Raw genomic sequence first — 22,028 nt, forward strand, 5'->3', positions numbered from 1 at the left:
TTTAGTGCTGTGCAGTTGCCTTCATCGAGAAACTGGACGCCCAGTCTCTCAACTTGGACCCAGAGGACTTTGAGCGCTACATGTCGGGCCAGGCCTCTCCTCGCAGGCCTGAGGCAGACAGCGGCTGGCCCCAGGTGGACCCTCCTACTGGTTCTGCCGCCTCCAGTCCCGCCCTATCCCAAGTCTACCAGAACCTGGACCTCCTGTCTGGCCTGGGGAGCCGACAAGACAGGGTTCTGGAGGGGGTGCAGAGCCTGCAGAGAGACCTGATCACCTGGCAGGAGAGTGTGGAGCGAGAGGTGCAGGAGATCCTGGAGAAGTACCCGCTGGAGATCCGCCTGCCCACCCCCTCCGCCATTGACTCAGACAACGTGGAAAACGACCGGCTGCCACCACCACTGACACCCCAGGTGTTTGCTGGGTAATGTCTCTGCAGAATCGTAGGCAACAAAGGGCTTCTTGAACAAATGACTGCGCCTCTCTAATGTCTTGAGACGTCATTGGCTCTTCACTTTGGTGAGGTTCAGGAAGTGGCAGCCCCCTCCTGTCTCCACTGCTACGCTTTTAAACATTCTCACATACTGTAAGCTTTGGTCCATTTTGGCCCCTAGACCCTTTTGGCCCCTAGACCCCCTAGACCCTTTTCTTTTTTCTTACTATCTCAGCCTGGTTAAATTAAGCATTAATAGATCAAAAGGATGGACTAAGTTTGAGAAAAAGGGTTTAGGGACTGAAATGGAGCCAAGCCAAAACAATGCTCCTGCATACACATATTCCTTTTAGACCAGACCTCTTCAGATGGCCTCACACTATGTATGGCGGAGTTGGCATTCGGCCCTAGTCTGTAATCCTCTACACCCCCGCTGCACAGACCCAGACGGCACATCTTGATACTGTAAGCCAGCTTGTAGTGCCGAAAGGGGTATGTATTTTTAGATGGCTGCTGCTGAATTTGGGAAACGCTGACTTCTGCATCTTGCAGTATGCACTCTGCAGAATTGTATAATCTGCTTGCATGTGCTTTGCTCCTAGCCTTCTTGAGTCTCCAGCAAGGGACCAGGGTGCAGGCTAATTGTGCGCAATGGGGGGAAAAGGGATGTGTTTCATCCAAAACCAAAGGTCTTAAGCTGGTTCTTATGTGATTATGCCCCAATGTGTGGTCTCAACTAATATTTGTAATGGTAATATAGAGCGCTTAATCATCAGAAAATTATGAATTAGGTAGGTAAGGTACTTTTAACTTCTCATTAATTTTATATCTCAACTATGTGTCAGGATAAGAGCCCTTACTGTAAGTATTAAAGGACCTTTTTCCTGATGATGTGATCTGACCAGGAAAACTCCTGTTACACTCATGTAGGATGCCCATGAGGCATAGTAATGCTGAAGCATGCTTCTTGTTATACCATGGAATCGCAGGACAATACTTTTTTTTTTTTGATAGTTGAACCATGGTGCTGATGCTGTAAACTACAATGTGTACTACAATAGGGAAATGATCCTGTATGTTTCTAAATGAACAATGTATTAAAAGGGAATTTATTCTCCCAGGTACATAATATGTATTGGTTGGGGATAACAATATTATTTGGGGGCAGTGTAAGAAGTTAGCTTTTTAACACATTAATATTGGATAAACAATTACTACCTATGGTATTATGAGAGGCAAAGCACATAACACTCCTCAATTAATTTTAAACTTGAACAAATACTTTTTAATTGTTTCCTTGGTGTACTGCTGCTGGGCAATTCCAAGTCAGCAGAAGCAGAAAATATTGTTGTCTCAGGTTGTTCTGGCAATTCTCACATAGTAACTTTATTGACAGGAAGGATGTTTAGCAAGCTTTTTACATTTGTATCACAAAACATTTTAGGCCCTCTTTATACCTACGCCGTACATGCCTTCTGTAAGACCCTATGATCTGTGAACAGTACATTATACAGACAACATCTTGGTGCCATTATACTCTATAGTGTGATCCATTATACTCTATAGTGTGATCCATTACTCTTTATAGTGTGATCCATTATATGGAGTAAGTCTAGATTCTGAAATACAAATGTTGACATTAATTTATTCAACATTACAAATACTATTATAAATATCTCAAAACTACCCTTTTTGATTGTGTTCATTTGAATACATATTGTTTGGAACAGTATACTCTACAAGTACATCACATTTACAAAGTGGGCTCTCTGCTAATTCTGGAGTAAAAATACATTTTGAGCACCACCAACATAGTGAATGAGGAAAAATGGATTTAAAGGGAACTCCATCTGTTGGTGATTACTAAATGTGCAAGCCTAAAGGAGGGATGAGATTGGTTAATGACCTATAATGTCAATTTCTATGTATAAAATGTATGATTTCTTTAACAGTAGCAGAGAGTCACTCTGGAAATGTGACGTTTGAAGAGTATATTGTTGAAAACTGTTTAAATTAAGAAATCAGGTTAAGATATTCCTTAATTGAGATATTCATTAATATTTTAATGTTTTATAAATTGATGTGAAAGTGTATTTCAGAATCTAGACATACTGCATATAATGGATCACACTATAAAGAGTATAATGACACCAAGATGGTCTGTATCATGTACTGTTCACAGATCATAGGGTCTTACAGGAGGCATGTATAGGTATAAAAAGGGCCTAAACTGGCCACTTTCAACATGATTTTCTCAAATATTTTGCAATACGAATGTAAAAAGCATGTCAAACATCCTTCCTCCCAATGAAGTTCCTATGTGAGAATTGCCAGGATGATCTTCCGCTGGGCTAGAATCGACCTGCTATATTTCTAATTTATTTTGATGGTGCAGAATTATCTGGCTGTAAAATATATATATATATATATATATATATATATATATATATATATATATATATATATTAAGGTAATGGTACTACTTAAGCTAAATGTGAGAACGTATCAATAAGCGTGCTAAAATATGTGGCCCTTTAATTTTATTATCGCATTCAAACGGTTGGAAAATATTTAAGAGGATGCCAGTCTAGTGAAACAAAGGATTAATAGAGGACTTTCAGTTAATACGCTTCTTTTCCATTTTGCAACAGATCTGGGAGCACCATCCTAAGTTTATTCTTCAGACAGTGGTACAATCTGTGAAACCTGAAGTTGACCAAGACGCAGGTTACTGTGTTATGTACAAAATGCCAGTGAACTGCTGATATATGGAGGTGGCATGTTGTATATCATAATGTATCGTGAAATATGGATGATACCTGGGGAATGTTCAGTGGGGCGAAACACTCAGAACAATGCAGAAGGGACACTTCTTAACAGTTCGATCTGATTACCGCATGGTGTTTGCTATCAGCAATCCATTGAACGTTTTAATCACCTGAATAAGCCCCTGGTTGTAAAGTGTTAATTAACATCACTCATTCCGTTGTTACACAGACATAACAGGTACTCTACTTTAACACTGTAATCAACTGTGACTGACTGCTAAGGGGTCTCTTAAGAGATTTCTAAACAAGTATGTGTATATTTATGTAAACTTTTAAACTGAATGGCACATCACTTTTTATTATGGACATGTAACTTATAAGAATAGCCTTGTTTTACAGTGTCTATTGTCAGTGTATTAATTGCCATTCAATGAATAAACCCCTGGATTTCAAATCCATCAGCTGTGTTACTTTTTTCTCCCTCACACCATTTCCACCCATAATGGTGATGTTTGTTCAAATTTAATTTACTGGAACTGTTGCTCGTTAACAGTGAATGCACTCAAATCTAGCCTAAATCATGTAGAGTAGTCTGCATTGCCTGCTGCAAATGACTTGCTACTGACATCTTGTGGTGAAAATGTTGACCAGAGTTGTGCTAAAGCAGATAAGATGGGGCACTGCACAGCAGTACGGGTTACTTTGGAACCATATCCCAATTCTGAGAATCCTGTGCAGAAAATGCATATGCTTGGTTTAATCTACATTTTGACACTCAGCCTCTGAATTTGTGCTGGAAATTCATTGACACCAAATTTCTAAAAAGCTGTACTGTAACAGAAAAGCTCACTGAACATTAGCATTATCAAATTGTTTGTGTTTTAGGTAGAACTTTTAAGATGTGTTTTTTGTTTCTAGCAATGACTATTTAATAGTGGCTGATCTGGAGCTCTATATATTATATGAAAGTGAGGAGAAAGGACATGATTAATACATATTGTAGTCGTATGTGCCTCTTTCTCCAAGTCTCTTGTCCTCATCTGCATTGATCAAATAGAATTGGACGGGTCACGTGTGTATGTAGATTGCCTGCTGGCGTCCACCATATTGCTTTTACCTATCACATGTTTTCAGATTACAACAGGTGGAGATAAGGAGACAATGGATGAAAATTAAGATGTACTTTTGTTATGTGTGTCTATGGATGCCTATATTCATCAAGGTTCACAGTGTTTAGCTAGGCTTGATACCAGAGGATCCTGCTGAAAATGGGATGTGTCTCGATGGGGCTAGCCTGAATGAAAGACTTACATTTAATCAGGTTCACTGGGGACATAAAAAAATTGCTCAGTAATTTGGTCCCACATCCAGAGAAGGCAACTCCACTGAAGGCAACTCTCCGGGTGCTCTGTATTTAGTATGTGGGTCAATTTCTCACTCGGGTCCAAATGATGCTTCAGAATAAGGCATTTTCAGTGGAAGGTCCACATTTCAGTACAGTTTTAAGCATGGCATAGTTGATAAGTAACTTTTATTCTGCACTTGCAATGCAATGGGGAGAATAATACAATTATGTAACGTTAGCTAGCTAGGTTTTCAATTTCACATTTTGTGTTACCGTTTGTCTCCCCAATTTCTTATGGATAATATGTAATAATATATGTAATTACATCACTGGAAATTACCATAGTCACAGATAATTTTCTTTTTTTTAACCTCAATTTGTTTTTCAATATCAGTGGTGTGTGCGGATCATACGATAAGAAAATGGGTGTGTTGCCTTACCATCTCAGCCATATGGGCCATTGCCCATTGGATCATTTACAAACGTCCCACCTTCCACCGCTTTTACATTGGTTTAAGCAATATCCGAAGAGCTCGCGATAAACACGGGAACGGTCTCCAATGGTGATATGTAGCTGCAGCAGATGATATAGCCTGCATCATGGGAGAAATATAAATGTAGTCACGGATTGCAAAATATATATATAGTCTTGCGTTCAAATGTATCATTGAATGAAGCCTGCATTTACTGTATGAATTCGATATTTACAGCTGAGGCAATTTAGTTGCTAGCTAGGTCAAGTAAGCTCGATGCTAATTCGTTTATTAGCCAGTGGATGTTCGGAATCAGGCTAGCTGACGCTAACTAGCAAGCTAGTTCCACCCATCCAAAATAATAGTGGAACTTCGGCGTGTATCTTCAGCGCGGTTATCAATGCCTTTTTGAAGAAAGAAGAAATAGCTAAGCCAATTAGCTATCTAGCAAGCATATGAGAAGGTAAGATAACTATCATAGTTAGCTAGCTCGCTAGCTATGAATTAGAATTTGCCATCAGCCCTCATAACATAATGCACAACTTCATTGGCTCTTTTTTTTAATGTTTACTAGTTAGTTAGCTTTGTTGTTCAACCCCATGTCAAACTACAATTATTTTAATGGTGTGTGTATAGATGGATATAATCAACAAAGTTTTGGAAACCAGTATTAATTAGCCAAGTCACCACCTGCTTAACGTTAGCTAACCAGTCACAGAGCCAAACTCTTTTTCAGCATGAAGTTATTGAACACCAATGTTCGTTTGAAATACCGTTATCATGAACTCATTCATTTATGCGCTGGAAATGACTTGACCTCTATCTGCATTAGTTTGACACAACTGGGGTGTGTTCATTACAGAAGGTCTACCGTTTACGAACCAAACTAAACGGGGAGGGACCTACCTGAATGTTTGCGTTTCGATTTGGCGTAAACGGTTTCTGCAAAAAGTTTTGCAACAGAATCTGCGTAACGATTACACTCCAAACAGTTGGAAAACATCAAATTAATATTTATATTGGACATATTAATTTAGTTCCCGCCCTGTTTGTTGGGTTCGTTTTCGCTGCAAAAGGGAATGTTTTGTAACACTGCGACGTATTCATTACGTTGATTATGTTACAAACCGTTTCTTAAACATAAACAAACATAACGAAACGGGGATAGAGCCAACCATAATTTGTCAAATAGAAATTCGTTTTTGTTGCGAAGTGCAACTGTTTGGACTAATGATTACACCCCTGTTTTCTTTCTCACCATGATAATAGGTATTGGATTGAGATTTCACCCAATTTCCTCCACTTGAAGAAAACTGAACTGGCTGAGATGGATGAACAAAGTGTTGAGGTGTGGTCCATTTTGCACATCAGTATACAGTACCAGTCAAACGTTTGGACACCTACTCATTCAAGGGTTTTTCTTTATTTGTACTATTTTCTACTTTGTAGAATAATAGTGAAGACATCAACACTGAAATGATACATGGAATCATGTAGTAACCAAATAAGTGTAAAATAAATCTAAATATAGTTTAGATTCTTCAAAGTAGCCACCCTTTGCGTTGTTGACAGCTTTGTGCACTCTTGGCATTCTCTCAACCAGCTTCATGAGGGATGCTTTTCCAACAGTCTTGAAGGAGTTGGCTGCTTTCCTTCACACTGCGGTCCAACTCATCCCAAACCATCTCAATTTGGTTGAGGTCGGGTGATTGTGGAGGCCAGCTCATCTGATGCAGCACTCCATCACTCTCCTTCTTGGTCAAATAGTCCTTACACAGCCTGGAGGTGTGTTGGACCATTGTCCTGTTGAAAAGCAAATGATACTCCTACTAAGCGCAAACCAGATGGGATGGCGTATCGCTGCAGAATCCTGTGGTTGCCATGCTGGTTAAGTGTGCCTTGAATTCTAAATAAATCACTGACAGTGTCACCAGCCAAACACCCCACATCATCACACCTCCATGTTACACTGTGGGAACCACACATGTGGAGATCATCTGTTCACCTACTCTGCATCTCACAAAGACACAGCGGGTTGGAACCAAAAATCTCAAATTTGGACTCATCAGACTAATGGACAGATTTCCACAGGTCTGATGTCATTGCTTGTGTTTCTTGGCCCAAGCAAGTCTCTTCTTCGTATTGGTGTCCTTTAGTAGTGATTACTTTGCAGCAATTCTACCATGAAGGCCTAATTCACGCAGTCTCTGAACAGTTGATGTTGAGATGTGTCTGCTACTTGAACTCCGTGAAGCATTTATTTGGGCTGGTAACTCTAATGAACTTGTCCTCTGCAGCAGAAGTAACTCTGGGTCTTCCTTTCCTGAGGCGATCCTCATGAGAGCCAGTTTCATCATAGCGCTTGATGGTTTTTGCGACTGCACTTTGACTGACCTTCATGTCTTAAAGTAATGATGGACTGTCATTTCTCTTTGCTTATTTGAGTTGTTCTTGCCATAAAATGGACTTGGTCTTTTACCAAATAGGACTATTTTAGCTGGTTGAGAGAATGCGAAGAGAGTGCAAAGCTGTCATCAAGGCAAAGGGTGGCTACTTTGAAGAATCTCTAATCTCACATATATTTGGATATGTTTAACTTTTTTTGGTTACTACATGATACCATATGTGTTATTTCATAGTTTTGATGTCTTCACTATTATTCTACAATGTAAAAAATAAAACCCTGGAATGAGTAGGTGTCAACTTTTGACTGGTACTATATGTGAATAAGGTATGTTTTTTTTAATTTTTAATACATTTGCAAACATAACAAAAAAAAAACTGTTTTCACTCTGTCATTATGTATGTCACTGGTTACCTCACTGCAGCTTTAGATAAAGAGCCATCTCTGACTTGCTTGTGTGAACAACTAGACACACTGCTCTAACTAGAAAATCTCCTCAGCTGACAGGCGATGGATGGAAGCACTCCTGAGCTCAGGATGTATTACTAGACTATAGCTTTTCCTCTCAGCCATCGTTGGCCTTATGCCAATTGCATTAGATTGTGATATTGCCCACCCCACCAGACAGTCATTTACATTGGTTTGTGCCTAAACTGTACCAAATAAGAATTGATTCCTGCTTGCATGTCCATGACTAAGCCCCCCCCCCCCCCTCTGTTCATTGTGCTTGTAGTTTTTAGTTTTTATCACTGTTTGATAGATTTATATTTAGAAAGTCAATTTACAAAATATATACCCTATATCACATTTCTAGTTAGGCCTGTATTAATTGAATGTATCGTACACCACATTTCAAGAGCCTACTGTTTCCTGTCAATTAATAATGGTTCCAGTCTTGCTTTGATAATTTAAAAGCCTTCCATCTCTGTACGTAGAGTATTGCGGAGGTGTTTCGTTGTTTCATCTGTATGGAGAAGCTGCGGGACGCTCGGCTCTGCCCCCACTGCTCCAAACTCTGCTGTTTCAGCTGCATAAGGGTGAGTCTCATGACATGTCGCCACGGGCAATGAGGCCAGCTCGTTAGCGTAACTGCACAGCTGGGTTGTGAGGGAGAAATCTACAACAATGCACATTAAAAAGTCTCTGTTCGGACTAACATGCTTAAAACTCACAGCATTGGTGAATTAAGCAGAAGCTTTATGAAACTACTTTTCTTGTTTACCAGAGAAATCCAAAATTCCACTTTACATTTTCAAATGATTAAAGTATAGAAACATTCTCATTAGTGTTTACATTGAACTGTCAGGCTAGAAATATAGTAAATGAATGCAGTCATGGGTGTTAGGAATCTTGTGGATATCTATACAACCTCATCTGCAGTGCTGTAATGTAACCTCTCCTATTGACAGCGCTGGTTGACTGAGCAGAGAGCCCAATGCCCACACTGTCGGTAAGCCCTCCTCCTACTACTGTAGTAGTATTCAAAGTAGGGGTTGCGACCCCAGAAAAATTATAGTGCCAGTATCAATTCATGCTGGTAAAAGAAACACATTTCTAAAGAAGTCTTGCTTGAAAAATTCTTGAAGGTATACTAAACTTGGAGATCTGTATGTAACTTCCTTTGGCTATATTGTTTGATTAGATGTTTTTGGATAGACCTAGGCCACTTGTCAAACTCATTTCCAGGAGGGCAGACTGTTTGCAGGATTTCGCTCCTCCCTGGTACTTGATTAATGAAGTAACGTCACTAATTAGTAAAGATCTCCCCTCACCTGGTTGTCTAGGTCTTAATTGAAAGGAAAAACTAAAAACATGCAGACACTAGGCCCTCCATGGAATGAGTTTGACATCCCTGACCTAGGCTCTAGCCACCATTTAGTGGGCATTATATGTCAAGCCTGATCTTGTGTGTGTCCAGGGCACCACTGCAGCTGCGGGAGCTGGTGAACTGCCGTTGGGTTGAGGAAGTTACCCAGCAGCTGGACACCCTGCAGCTCTGCAACCTCTCCAAACATGAGGAGAACGACAAGGACAAGTGAGCCCCAGCATCCCTCTCCATTGCTCCCCTGTGACTTGCCGCCTCATTCATCATCACTACCACTGCTTTTTTTATCCTTCTGTCTCTCTCTGCCCTTTCTACCCCTTTCTGAAGACCTCTAAAACGACCTGAACCCCGATTAAACAAAATATAGCTTGTACCTGCAGTATGAGGCAAAAGAAAATTGTGTCCTTTCAGCTAGGAAATTTGAAGGCCCAGCACATTCTAATGTGGGCTGAGTTTATACATGGCTGGTTGTTTGGGAGTTGTTTTGCTGACAGTAGCTTGTTTTCCACCCAATTGCCATTAGACTTTCATGCGAATATGGAAAAATCTACTTAAAGAAAATATGCGCATTTCCCACCCTTGTTGGGGATAAAAATCAGTGCATGATGACAGTGCACATGTAAAATGTACTTTTTCACTTACGTTTCCATGATTTCAATAAAAACCTAAAGATCAATGTTTCCATGACATTTTGAACTGTCAGACGGCTGTCAAGCATCGATCATCATGTCACCAGAATAAGACCCTTGATATTTAATGGATAGGAGCGTCAAGCTCATCACCGTGCACTTTCACCACCCTGTGAAGTTCATAACTTATTTCATCTGTAGCCTAATAAACTGCATGGTTTCCTGAGTCGTAGTGGGAGGACCACACACCATATCATCACCTGACTCCCAAGTTTACTTTGATATGATGGTTATCATATCAATATTTGTACATAAAGTAGTTTCCACCTCCATTTCTCACTTTATGTCTGTGTTTATAACATTTTACAGACCCTTCCTGTTTCCATCACAGCTATCATGATTTTTTTTTAAATACGGTTTGCCTTTACTTGCAAAAAAAACTGGATCGAAAGAAACATGGTTAATTATAGAAAATGTATTGAAAAGAGATTCCAGAGGGTCTGGATGTGTCAACCTTATCAGTTGTGTGGTTTGTCTACAGGTGTGAGAACCACCATGAGAAGCTCAGTGTGTTCTGCTGGACCTGTAAGAAGTGCATCTGCCACCAGTGTGCTCTGTGGGGAGGCATGGTAAGTGACCCCCAGAGGAGTATTCTCAATCAAGCCCACATCAGTTTGGTATAAGACAAGTACTCTGTCAGTCCGTCCCTCCATTTTATGATCACCACATCTACCCCTTTCCCAAGCATGGTGGCCACACCTTCAAGCCTCTGGCTGAGATCTATGAGCAGCACGTGACCAAGGTGAACGAGGAGGTGGCCAAGCTCCGCCGACGCCTCATGGAACTTATCAGCCTGGTGCAGGAAGTGGTGAGGGGAACTGTGTCTGTATATTATGACATATCATGGGATCGTTTGATTGTTTTTTGTGGCTTGGTTAGACGCGCACATGAGAAAATAGTATCACTAATGCAGTGTTGATTTTAACCGCTAGATGGCACAACGACACTACAGGTAATTATCCTCTGTAGCTAATTATCCTCTACACACTATCCATCTATGATGACAGATGAAGTTACCGTTGTACCAATCTCTGCCTTCATTTGACATGGTTTTCTGGTTCTCTCAGGAGAGGAATGTGGAAGCAGTGCGAGGGGCCAAGGACGAGCGAGTGCGAGAGATCCGTAATGCAGTGGAGATGATGATCGCCCGTCTGGACAACCAGCTCAAGAACAAACTCCTCACCCTCATGGGTACGCTCATTTGGTGACACCATTCCGGGTTCACTCTAGTCACTGTAATGCCCTTCTATGTCACTGAAATATTATTTTTTTACATGAAATGTCCTCTCACAACAGGTCAGAAGACCTCCCTCACCCAGGAGACTGAGCTACTGGAGTCTCTCCTACAAGAGGTGGAACATCAGGTGTGTGAACTTGTACCATACCACTCACTATACAGCGTACCATTTAACACCAGTAAAGCAAAAGGCAATCATAACAGCATAGGTGGCACTACAAGTGGATTGGACACGGTGTACCTGCTTGAGGGTGTGTGGTCCTGTGGTTTGTGGAGGCAGGTGTTTAAGAGGAGAGTGTGAAGTGTTTCCAGTGGAAGTCTGGCACGCCACACTGCACAGCACTCAGGGTAGCAGGAAGCTGGGGGAGAAAAGGCACTGAGCCACCAATGGTCTAGAAGCTTTCTCTCGTTTCATATCCTCTTTCTCTGCATCTGCACCAAGGTTATTATAGTTTTGTGTTTTTAGATTCATTTTTATTTCTATTAGTTTTGAATTAGGTTTAGTTTGTTAGTTTTCAGACCTGATTTGTTCATTTTTATTTAGTTTAAGTTGTATGAAAATATTTAATTTTAGTGTTGATGGAAGAAAGCTTGCGTGAGAGGCTAGGAGCCTAGGAGTTTTCTTGGGATGTCACTTCTTACCACTGGGTGGGGGGTGATGGGTCAGGTCATAGGTTAGGCTAGCCCTTCTCATGACTCCAATGCTACATTGGAGTCATTCCACGTCCCTTTTGATTAAGCTGAGTTGTTTTGGTCAAGTGTGGAATGCTCCATCTAGAAATGGTTGATACTTGATTGCGAGATGGTTTTGAAACCTTGAACACCCAACTTAAAGTAACACTCCGGTGTTTCCAGATTTCTATGAAATATGATCTATAATTACTTACAATATGAGTGAAATAGTTTTCCTTCCAAAAAATTGTAATTAAGTATGTTAAAAAGTAGACTTACTTTGTTGGAATGGTGTGGGTGTACCCCAATAACAGAATGGTGTGGGTGTATACCGGTCATTAAAAATATTCATGCTAGTCATTAAACAGATTTATGCGAGTAGAGTACTGATTGGCCAGCTCATCCTCCTCACTAGTATGACATAATCTATGAGACAAACATTTTTGAAACGGTCTGTTTTGAAGTGGGTTTTTTTTTCTAGTTTTTTTTCTCCAAATTATGCTTTGGTGACATAGGACTCTAGGACGAGTCAACAACATCATTTGGGTATGCGTTAACAGAATATAAACTTTTAAAGTTCAAAGGACAGTTACTTTAATTATCAAAATGTAACATAAAAAATACATGTATTTTACCACATTAATATTTTGTGTGTAACACCTCTTCGAGCAGACTTCCGAGATTCCATTAGCTCAGGAAGTGAAATGCAAAACACCTCCATGGGTATGATATGAAAGTATAACTTGCACGCTGTGATTATTAGGGGTTAGACAGAGCGTTGTACACGTTGGCCCCACTGTGGTCAATTGTTCATATGGGAACCCTATTGCTGTATGGCAGCAGGTAGCCTAATGTTTATGACCGTTGGGACAGTAACCAAAAGCTAGCTGGTTCGAATCCTCGACCTGACTAGGTGAAAAATGTGTCTGTGTCCTTGAGCAAGACACTTAACCCTAATTTGCTCCTATAATTTTCTCTAAGAGCGTCTTCTAAATTACTTGTTCTCGAGAACTATGCTGAAATAAAAGATCCCACAAATGTTCTATACGCACAAAAGCTTATTTCTCTCACATTTTGTGCACAAGTTTGTTTACATACTTGTTAGTGAGCCTTTCTCCTTTGCCATGGATTTCCATCCACCTGACAAGTGTGGCATATCAAGAAGTTGATTAAACAGCATGAAAATTACACAGGCACACGTTGTCCTGGGGACAATAAAAGGCCACTCTAAAATGTGCAGTTTTGTCATTCAAGACAATGCCACAGCTGTCAAGTTTAAAGGAGGGTGTGCAATTGACATTCTGACTGCAGGAGATGCTACTAGAGATGTTGCCTGATAATTTAATGTTCATTTCTCTACCATAAGCCGCTTACAATGTCATTTTAGAGATTTTGGCAGTACTTCCAACCGGCCTCACAACCACAGACTAAGTGTATGGCGTTATGTGGGCGAGCGGTTAGCTGATGTCAATGTTGTGAACAGAGTGCCCCTTGGTGGTGGTAGGGTTATGGTATGGGCAGGCATACAACGAACACAATTACATTTTATTGATGTCAATTTGAATGCACAGAGATACCGTGACAAGATCCTGAGGTCCATTGTTGTGCCTCTCATCCGCCGCCATCACCATGTTTCGGCATGATAATGCACATGTCGCAAGGCTCTGTACACAATTCCTGGAAGATGAAAATGTCCCAGTTGTTCCCTGACCTGTATACTCACCAGACATGTCACATATTGAGCACGCTTGGGAGGCTCTGGATCGACAGCGTGTTTCAGTTCCCGCCAATATCCAGCAACTTTGCACAGCCATTGAAGAGTGGGACAACATTCCACAGGCCACAATCAACAGCCTGATAAACTCTATGTGAAGGAGATGTGTCGCACTGCATGTGGCAAATGGTGGTCACACCAGATACGGACTAGTTTTCTAATCCACGCCCTACCCTTTTTTTAAGGTATCGGTGACCAACAGATGCGTATCTGTATTCCCAGTCATGTGAAATCCATAGATCAGGGCCTAATGAATTTATTTCAATTGACTGATTTCCCTATTAAATGTTACTCAGTAAAGTTTTTGTAGTTTATTTTTGTTCAGTATAATTTTAGTACATGTAAGAATAATTAAGTTAGATTTTCCTGTTAGATAGTGATACAAAAGCTAGGCATTTTTTAAACCTGGCCATCTCCTGGCCGCATTTACCAGCCAGCTTCAGTAGCATAAAATCCCCCAAAAGCTTGAACTCCATTACATTTTTTAGACTTGAGATTTACTTTTAGTTTTCTGAGAGAACTCATGTGAAACTTCTAGAAACCAGGTTGTTCGCCCTGATTTGAAACTCTTGTGAGAAACTAAGCTTTTATGTTTTAGATGAGTCATTGACTGGCAAGAGCTTGATAATCCTGCCCTTTTCAGTCCAGAGATTCCTATATTTCAAACCTGAGCCTATATTTAAAAAATTCAATGAAGGTCGCAAGCCCCCTGAGAGAATGGGTGTCCTGGCTTCAACTGTCACACATTCAAATTCAGCCATGTGAATCTTTCAGGATGTTTCTCAGGTTCGTAATGCGTTATTCAAACATAGTCAATTGAAGAAAAAGATATAGCTGTTTTCCGCCCTTCACCCAGATGTTTTCTTATACAGTCCACCTTGGGATTTCCATGGCCTGTGGAACTCTACCTTGATATGTCATGCCGCCAGTGAAATGAGATGACTTTAAGCGTTAAGGATGGGGGGTGGGTCAGGTGTTGCTCTGCGGAGCTCTAGAATTGTGTGTGTTGTTCTGTCCTTCAGCTGCGCTCCTGCAGTAAGAGCGAGTTGATCTCCAAGAGCCCAGAGATCCTGCTCATGTTCCAGCAGGTTCACCGCAAGCCCATGCAGTCGTTTGTTACCACCCCAGTCCCCCCAGACTTCACCAGGTAACATACTAAATCCTACTGCACTAAACCCATTCTACCTGCACTCCCTAGGTACTGTACTTAACCACAGATGATGCGACTAGAGAACTTGAGAATACAAAAATGCCCTGCACTCTCTTTTTAGACTTTGTTGTAGCTGTGTTTTCAAATTGTCGTCAGAGAAAGGAGGATCCACTTTTTAAATATGGATGTTCAGTTTAATTTAATAATTTCAGATACACATTTCCATTTTGGATGATTCATAATGCAGCAAGATATTTTTATGCTTTTAATGGATATTTGATGAAATTGAGCTGTAATTACGAAACATCTCCCCCCCACACACACATACAGTGAGCTGGTTCCTGCCTATGACTCAAGCACTTTCGTTCTGGCAAACTTCAGGTAAAAAAAATCCTGATCGCTTTTCCTCATCTAGTCTTGAAAATGCTCTGATATTCAGCTTGTGTATGTTAAGATGAAGCTGAAAAGGATGGCTGACGTTTTACATGCCTGTAACCAATTGTGCAAATGTATTATTTTTTTGTTGCCTTGTTTAACTTATTTTTTTACTTATTTATTTTGTACATAATGTTGCTGCTACTGTCTCTTATGACTGAAAATAAATAACATCTGGACATCAGAACTGGGATTACTCACCACGAACTGGATGAAGCCTTTTCCTTTAACGAGAAAGATACACCACTCTCTCGGGAGCAGGCCCAGATGCCTGTCATTTGTGTGAAGAAAAGACGGAGGAAAATAGGACCCAAATGGGCTGCCTTTTTGAAAATCCGTAGGCGAGCGAGTAAACTCCCACTGCCATCAATTCTACTTGCTAACATGCAGTCATTGGAAAATAAAATTGATGGCTTACGATTATCCTACCAACGGGACATTAAGAACTGTAATATCTTGTGTTTCAACGAGTCGTGGCTGAACGACGACGCAGATAATATAGAGCTGGAGAGATTTTCAATGCACCGGCAGAATAGAGAAGCTACGTCTGGTAAGACGAGGGGTGGGGGGGGTGTGTCTTTTTGCCAATAACAGCTGGTGCGCGATGTCTAATATTAAATAAGTCTCGACGTATTGCTCGCCTGAGGTAGAGTACCTAATGATAAGCTGTAGACCACACTATATACCAAGAAAGTTCTCATCTATATTATTTGTAGCCATCTATTCACCACCACAGACCGACGCTGGCACTAAGAGCACACTCAACTAACTCTATAAGGCCATAATCAAACAAGAAAATGCTCACCCAGAAGCGCTGCTCCTAGTGGCCGGGGACTTTAATGCAGGCAAACTTAAATCAATTTGACCAAATTTTTACCGGCATGTCACATGTGCAACCAGAGGGGGGAGGACTCTAGATCACATTTACTCCACACACAGAGACGTGTACAAAGCCTTCCCTCGCCCTCCATTTGGCAGTAATTCTATCCTCCTGATTCCTCCTTAACAGCAAAAACTAAAGCGGGAAGTACCAGTGACTCACTCAATATGGAAGTGGTCAGATGATGTGGATGCTACGCTACAGGACTGTTTTGCTAGCACAGACTGGAATATGTTCCGGGATTCATCCAATGGCATTGAGGAGTACACCACCTCAGTCATCGGCTTCATCAATAAGTGCATCGCGACGTCGTCCCCACAGTGATCGTGTATCCCAACAAGAAGCCATGGATTACAGGTAACATCAAGCTAAAGGCTAGAGCTGCCACTTTCAAGGAGCGGGACACTAATCTAGATTCCGCTATACCCTCAGACGAACCATCAAACAGGCAAAGCGTCAATACAGGATTAAGATTGAATCCTACTACACCGGCTCTGACGCTTGTTGGATGTGGCAGGGTTTGAAAACTATTATGGACTACAAAGAGAAACCCAGCTGTGAGCTGCCCAGTGACGCGAGTCTAACAGACAAGCTAAATGCCCTTTTATGCTCGCTTTGAGGCAAGCAACACTGAAGCATGCACGAGCACACCAGCTGTTCTGGATGAGTGTGATAACGCTCTCGGTAGCTGATGTGAGCGAGACCCGGGGCCAGAGGGGTTACCAGGACATGTACTCAAAGCATGTGCGGACCAACTGACAACTGTCTTCACTGACATTTTCAACCTCTCCCTGATCCAGTCTGTAATACATACATGTTTCATGCGGACCACCATAGTCCCTGTGCCCAAGGAAGCGAAGTTAACCTGCCTAAATGATTACCACCCCGTAGCACTCACGTCGGTAGCCGTGAAGTGCTTTGAAATGCTGTTAATGGCTCACATCAACTGCATCCTCCCGGATACCCTAGACCCACTCCAATTCGTATACCACCTCAACAGATCCACAGATGACGCAATCTCAATTGCACCACACTGCTCTTTCCCACCTGGACAAAAGGAACGCCTATGTGAGAATGCTGTTCATTGACAAAAGCTCAGCGTTCAACACCATTGTGCCCACAAAGCTCATCACTACGCTAAGGACCCTGGGACTAAACGCCTCCCTCTTCAACTGGATCCTGGACATCCTGGATCCAGTTGAGGATCAACATCTGCCACGTTGATCCTCAACACTGGGGCCCCTTAGGGGTGTGTACTTATACCCTCCTGTACTCCCTCTTCACTGACGACTGCGTGGCCAAACACGACTCCAACACCATCAAGTTTGCTGACGACACAACAGTGGTAGACCTGATCAACGATGAGACAGCCTATAGGGAGGTCAGAGAACTGGCAGTGTGGGGCCAGGACTGCAACCTCTCCCTCAATGTGAGCAAGACAAAGGAGCTGATCGTGGACTACAGGAAAAGTTTTGCTGAACAGGCCCCCATTAACATCAACGGGGCTGTAGTGGAGTGGGTCGAGAGTTTCAAGTTCCGTGGTGTCCACATCACCAATGATCTATTGTGATCCAAACACACCAAGACTGTTGTGAAGAGGGCACGACTGGTTGCATCACCACCTGGTATTGCAACTGCTCGGCATCTGACCGTAAGGCGCTACAGAGGGAAGGTAGTGCGTACAGCCCAGTACATCACTGTTGCCAAGCTTCCTGGAATCCAGGACCTATATAATAGGCGGTGTCAGAGGAAAGCCCATAAAATTGTCAGACTCCAGTCACCCAAGTCAGACTATTTTCTCTGCTTCTGCACTGCAAGCGGTACCGGAGCACCAAGTCTAGGACCAAAAGGCTCCTTAACAGCTTCTACCCCCAAGTCGTAAGACTCCTGAACAATTAATCAAAAGGTCACTGGACTGTTACATTGCCCCCCTCCACTCCTCCCATTTGTTTTGTACACTACTTCTACTCGCTGTTTATTATCTATGCATAGTCACTTCACCCCTACCTACATTTACAAAAATACTCTAACCTGTACCCCCGCACACTGACTCGGTACCTGTACCCCCTCTATATAGCCTCGTTATTGTGTTACTTTTTATAATTTTATACTTTAGTTTATTTGTAAAATATTTTCTTAACTCTTCTTGAACTGCACTGTTGGTTTAGTGCTTGTAAGTAAGCATTTCACGTTAAGGTCTACACTTGTTGTATTCGGCGCATGTGACAAAGTTTGATTTGAATAGAAATCAACAGTCTTTTTAAACAACAAACAAAATATATTTTACCTTTTGTGTCTTGGCAAAGAATACTAAGTCCCCCATTTGGGTTGCCAAGTCCAAGGCTCTGATTAAGTGCTTATGCTCTAGCTGCTAATTAGCATGTGACTGATCATGTATTAGCATCAGTCGGTTGGGGGATTTGCTCCGTTAAAACAACCACGGACATGTCGGCCCATGATGATGAGCAATTTCTCTCTCGTTGTGACACTTACCAAGACGCAGTAGAAATTGGCTTGTTTAATGAATGGGTTCATCCTATCTGACTTGTTATTCTGCCGGTGTGTTCCGTTGGTCTTGCAGCACCCTGAGACAGAGGGCAGATCCTGTCTACAGCCCACCACTCCAGATATCTGGCCTCTGCTGGAGACTCAAGGTTTACCCAGTGAGTAGACCACAGGCGGTTGGTGGCACCTTAATTGGGGGAGGACAGGCTCGTGGTAACGGCTGGAGCGGAATGAATGGTATCAAATACATCAAACACATTTGCATTTGTTTGATGCCATTCCATTTGCTCTGTTCCAGCCATTATTATGAGCCATCCTCCCCTCTGTAGCCTCCATTGGAGTAGACCGACACCTCCAACAATTGGTGGTTATCTTGTAGTAATTGAAACCAGACAATTAGCTCTTATGTTCATCCTATCTTACTCTAGCTACTAGATTTGATATGTCACAACGAAGTTTTCAGTATTGAAGATCTGTGAAAAACTGGTCATGTTCATCATTATGTGTGTTTCTCCTTCAGGATGGCAACGGTGTGGTGCGTGGCAATTACCTGTCAGTTTTCTTGGAACTGTCTGCAGGACTCCCTGAAACGTCGAAGTATGTTTTTGTCAAATTATTGTCATTCTCTTTCAAGTTTTCACTTTTAGTTATATCAACTTTAACGCGTGTGTTTGTGTCTGTAGGTACGAATACCGCGTGGAGATGGTTCACCAGGCCTCCAGCGACCCCACTAAGAACATCATCAGGGAGTTTGCGTCAGACTTTGAGGTCTGGTGCCACTTCATATAATGTTTACATACCCTATATTACTCATCTCATATCTATATGCTGTACTCTATACCATCGACTGCATCTTGCTATCTTGATGTAATGTATCACTAGCCACTTTAAACAATTCCAACTTCATATAATGTTTACATACCCTAGATTACTCATCTCATATGTATATACTGTACTCTATACCATCTACTGCATCTTGCCATCTTGATGTAATGTATCACTAGCCACTTTAAACAATTCCAACTTCATATAATGTTTACATACCCTAGATTACTCATCTCATATCTATATACTGTACTCTATACCATCTACTGCATCTTGCCTATGCCGTTCTATACCATCACTCATTCATATATTTTTTTATGTACATTTTCTTATTCATTCCTTTACACGTGTGTGTGTGGGTGTGTGTGTGTGTGTATATATAAGGTAATTGTTAGGTTAGATTACTCGTTGGATATTACTGCATTGTCGGAACTAGAAGCACAAGCATTTCGCTACACTCGCATTAACATCTGCTAACCATGTGTATGTGACAAATAAAATGTGATTTGATTTGAGGTGGGGGAGTGCTGGGGATACAACCGCTTCTTCAGACTGGACCTGCTGGCCAGTGAGGGCTACCTCAACATGCAGACTGACACTCTAGTCCTCAGGTGGGTATTGGTGAGCGACTAGTGCTTTTTGAGGTCGGTTTGACTATTGAATTTTTTTATAAAGACTTTCCATTTCAAGATAAAAAAATAAAAAATTACGTTAAAATTATTTGAGAGCTTTTTAATGGAAATTTCAAAGCCAAAAATTGTGAACCTTCAATTGCCAAAACATTGAAAATATTCCGTTCTCTGTCAATTCCACATTAGATAGACAGCGATAGAAAATAGGAAAATAAAATGAAATAAAATATTTCAGTTGTGTATATTACTGTTTATTTGATGACTATTATTTTTCATTCCTTAGTCGTCATCTCATCTCTGCTCAGGCAGAAGCAGTCAATCAGACAACGTTATGTCTGTGCTCCCCATATTGTCTTTACTCATCATATTTAGTTAGGCTAGTCTGCCTTAACATGCTGCAGAGCTGTCTGTCTGACACAATCATTTTACTAGTTCTTCAAAGTAGATAAGACACACATTCACAAACTGTCGTTGAATGTGTTCCTTATCCCTCTCTCTCGTCATTCCTCTCTCACGCGGTCCGTGTATCTAACGTAGCAGGCGTAAAAGTGTATCCATCTCTGTCCGTGCTGGAAAGAACAGGCGCAATGGATTATGGTCATTGTAGTTAATTGCCACGTTTCTGCTTCAGCCCAGCCTCCCACATAGTTCTTGACTTGATTTCTCTCGTTTAATTTTTTTTTTACTGCAGGTGAGTTACCACTACTACACATTAGACAGAAAGGTGCCATGTCTTTATCAGCTCTGATTCCGGGTTCATTGATGTCTTGTTTGACTGCCGAGGTTACTGTCTCTATCCTCAACAGGTACCAGGTGCGTTCCCCCACCTTCTTCCAGAAGTGCAGAGACCAATACTGGTACATCAGCCAGCTGGAGTCAGCCCAGTCCAGCTACATCCAGCAGATCAACAATCTCAAAGAGGTGGGGGCTTAGATCAGGGTTTACCAAATTAGGTCCTGGGTCCACGTTTTGGATTTTTCCCTAGCACTACACAACTGATTCAAATAACAAACTCATCAAGCTTTGATTATTTGAATCCGCTTTGCAGTGCTAGGTCCAAAAAACGAAACGTGCACCCAGGGGGAACCCCAGGACCGAGTTTGCTTAGATCACAAATTAATCTTAGCTTAAATGTTTGTCTTGTCATTGCATATTATGTCCACCCGTTTTCAGAGGCTGGCCATTGAGCTGATCTGTAGGCAGCAGTCTCGCAGCTCGTCCCCTCCTAACCGGCGCCTGGGCCCCTCGACCTCGGAGAGAGACTCCCGCTCAGGGAAAGGCCCCGTGGCTGAGGACAGCTGCCAGACCACTGACACCAAAAAGGAAGAGGAGGAGGAGGAGGAAGAGAAGACTCATCACGATGACTCCAATGTGAGTAACTCAGACATTAGCGCTTTATAATCATATTGAGGACCACCGATGATCACTGTATTGGTTCATGTTTTTGGTTCAAGATGGTGCACACACTACCATATGATTATACTGATTTTAAAGCTAGCTAGCTAATAAATGCACTTAGTCAGAGCAAATGTAATTCGCTATACACTATCACTGGTATTATCAGGCTGTAGACTTAAATATAGTTTCAAACAGTATCTTCTAAATAAAAGAGGAATACGCAAAGCATAAATGTTATCTAAATGAAGTAGCTAAGAGATAATAGGGTCCCCTTGGAAACACTTGTCAACACTTTGGTTCCTACCCTGTCACAATAACTCCTTCCTGGCATTTTCATTTGTTGTCATGTCAACAACATTGTATTCAAAGTGCCCACTAGTATAGAATTAGAATAAACATTCTGTTTCCATAATTCCAACAATGAGTCCAAGTGTTTTGCTCTAAATCGCAAGTCAAATCGCAATTGCAACATTTGGTAAAATATCAGGCCTAAGTTGTTTGCCCATATCGTACAACCCTACGTGGCAGTGTGGAAATTTTCAAATTAGTGCAGTAAATGCAGAAATTGATCAATGTTGACAACATT

The 22,028-nt window shown here is 41.5% G+C and overlaps 2 protein-coding genes across 7 annotated transcripts in view; both read left to right on the plus strand.

The window, feature by feature from the left end:
• The window catches only part of rabgef1 (RAB guanine nucleotide exchange factor (GEF) 1), a 32,880-nt gene extending 29,224 nt beyond the window's left edge, over nucleotides 1–3,656 (plus strand). For 5 of the 6 annotated variants that reach the window (XM_090192418.1, XM_021623662.3, XM_090192420.1 and 2 more), the window contains one exon: nucleotides 6–1,552. In XM_090192418.1, the coding sequence (XP_090048544.1) occupies nucleotides 6–425 (420 nt within the window). In that variant the 3' untranslated portion in view covers nucleotides 426–1,552. Of the gene's footprint in view, nucleotides 1–5 lie in introns of all 6 variants that reach the window. The other variant, XM_021623661.3, reaches the window with a different exon arrangement.
• A 1,335-nt stretch (nucleotides 3,657–4,991) lies between these two features.
• The window catches only part of LOC110537545 (E3 ubiquitin-protein ligase TRIM37), a 28,179-nt gene continuing 11,142 nt past the window's right edge, over nucleotides 4,992–22,028 (plus strand). Inside the window, exons 1-17 of the mRNA XM_036937504.2 lie at nucleotides 4,992–5,479; nucleotides 6,286–6,364; nucleotides 8,356–8,457; nucleotides 8,830–8,870; nucleotides 9,339–9,455; nucleotides 10,416–10,503; nucleotides 10,620–10,742; nucleotides 11,002–11,125; nucleotides 11,231–11,298; nucleotides 14,640–14,764; nucleotides 15,098–15,148; nucleotides 18,664–18,745; nucleotides 19,108–19,184; nucleotides 19,271–19,355; nucleotides 19,929–20,023; nucleotides 20,851–20,965; nucleotides 21,218–21,415. Of these exons, the coding sequence (XP_036793399.1) occupies nucleotides 5,472–5,479; nucleotides 6,286–6,364; nucleotides 8,356–8,457; nucleotides 8,830–8,870; nucleotides 9,339–9,455; nucleotides 10,416–10,503; nucleotides 10,620–10,742; nucleotides 11,002–11,125; nucleotides 11,231–11,298; nucleotides 14,640–14,764; nucleotides 15,098–15,148; nucleotides 18,664–18,745; nucleotides 19,108–19,184; nucleotides 19,271–19,355; nucleotides 19,929–20,023; nucleotides 20,851–20,965; nucleotides 21,218–21,415 (1,578 nt within the window). The 5' untranslated portion in view covers nucleotides 4,992–5,471. The remainder of the gene's footprint in view (nucleotides 5,480–6,285; nucleotides 6,365–8,355; nucleotides 8,458–8,829; nucleotides 8,871–9,338; nucleotides 9,456–10,415; nucleotides 10,504–10,619; nucleotides 10,743–11,001; nucleotides 11,126–11,230; nucleotides 11,299–14,639; nucleotides 14,765–15,097; nucleotides 15,149–18,663; nucleotides 18,746–19,107; nucleotides 19,185–19,270; nucleotides 19,356–19,928; nucleotides 20,024–20,850; nucleotides 20,966–21,217; nucleotides 21,416–22,028) is intronic.

This window comes from Oncorhynchus mykiss, chromosome 12 (assembly GCF_057628025.1).
Source record: "Oncorhynchus mykiss isolate SJ-2025 chromosome 12, ASM5762802v1, whole genome shotgun sequence".
Lineage (NCBI taxonomy): Eukaryota > Metazoa > Chordata > Actinopteri > Salmoniformes > Salmonidae > Oncorhynchus > Oncorhynchus mykiss.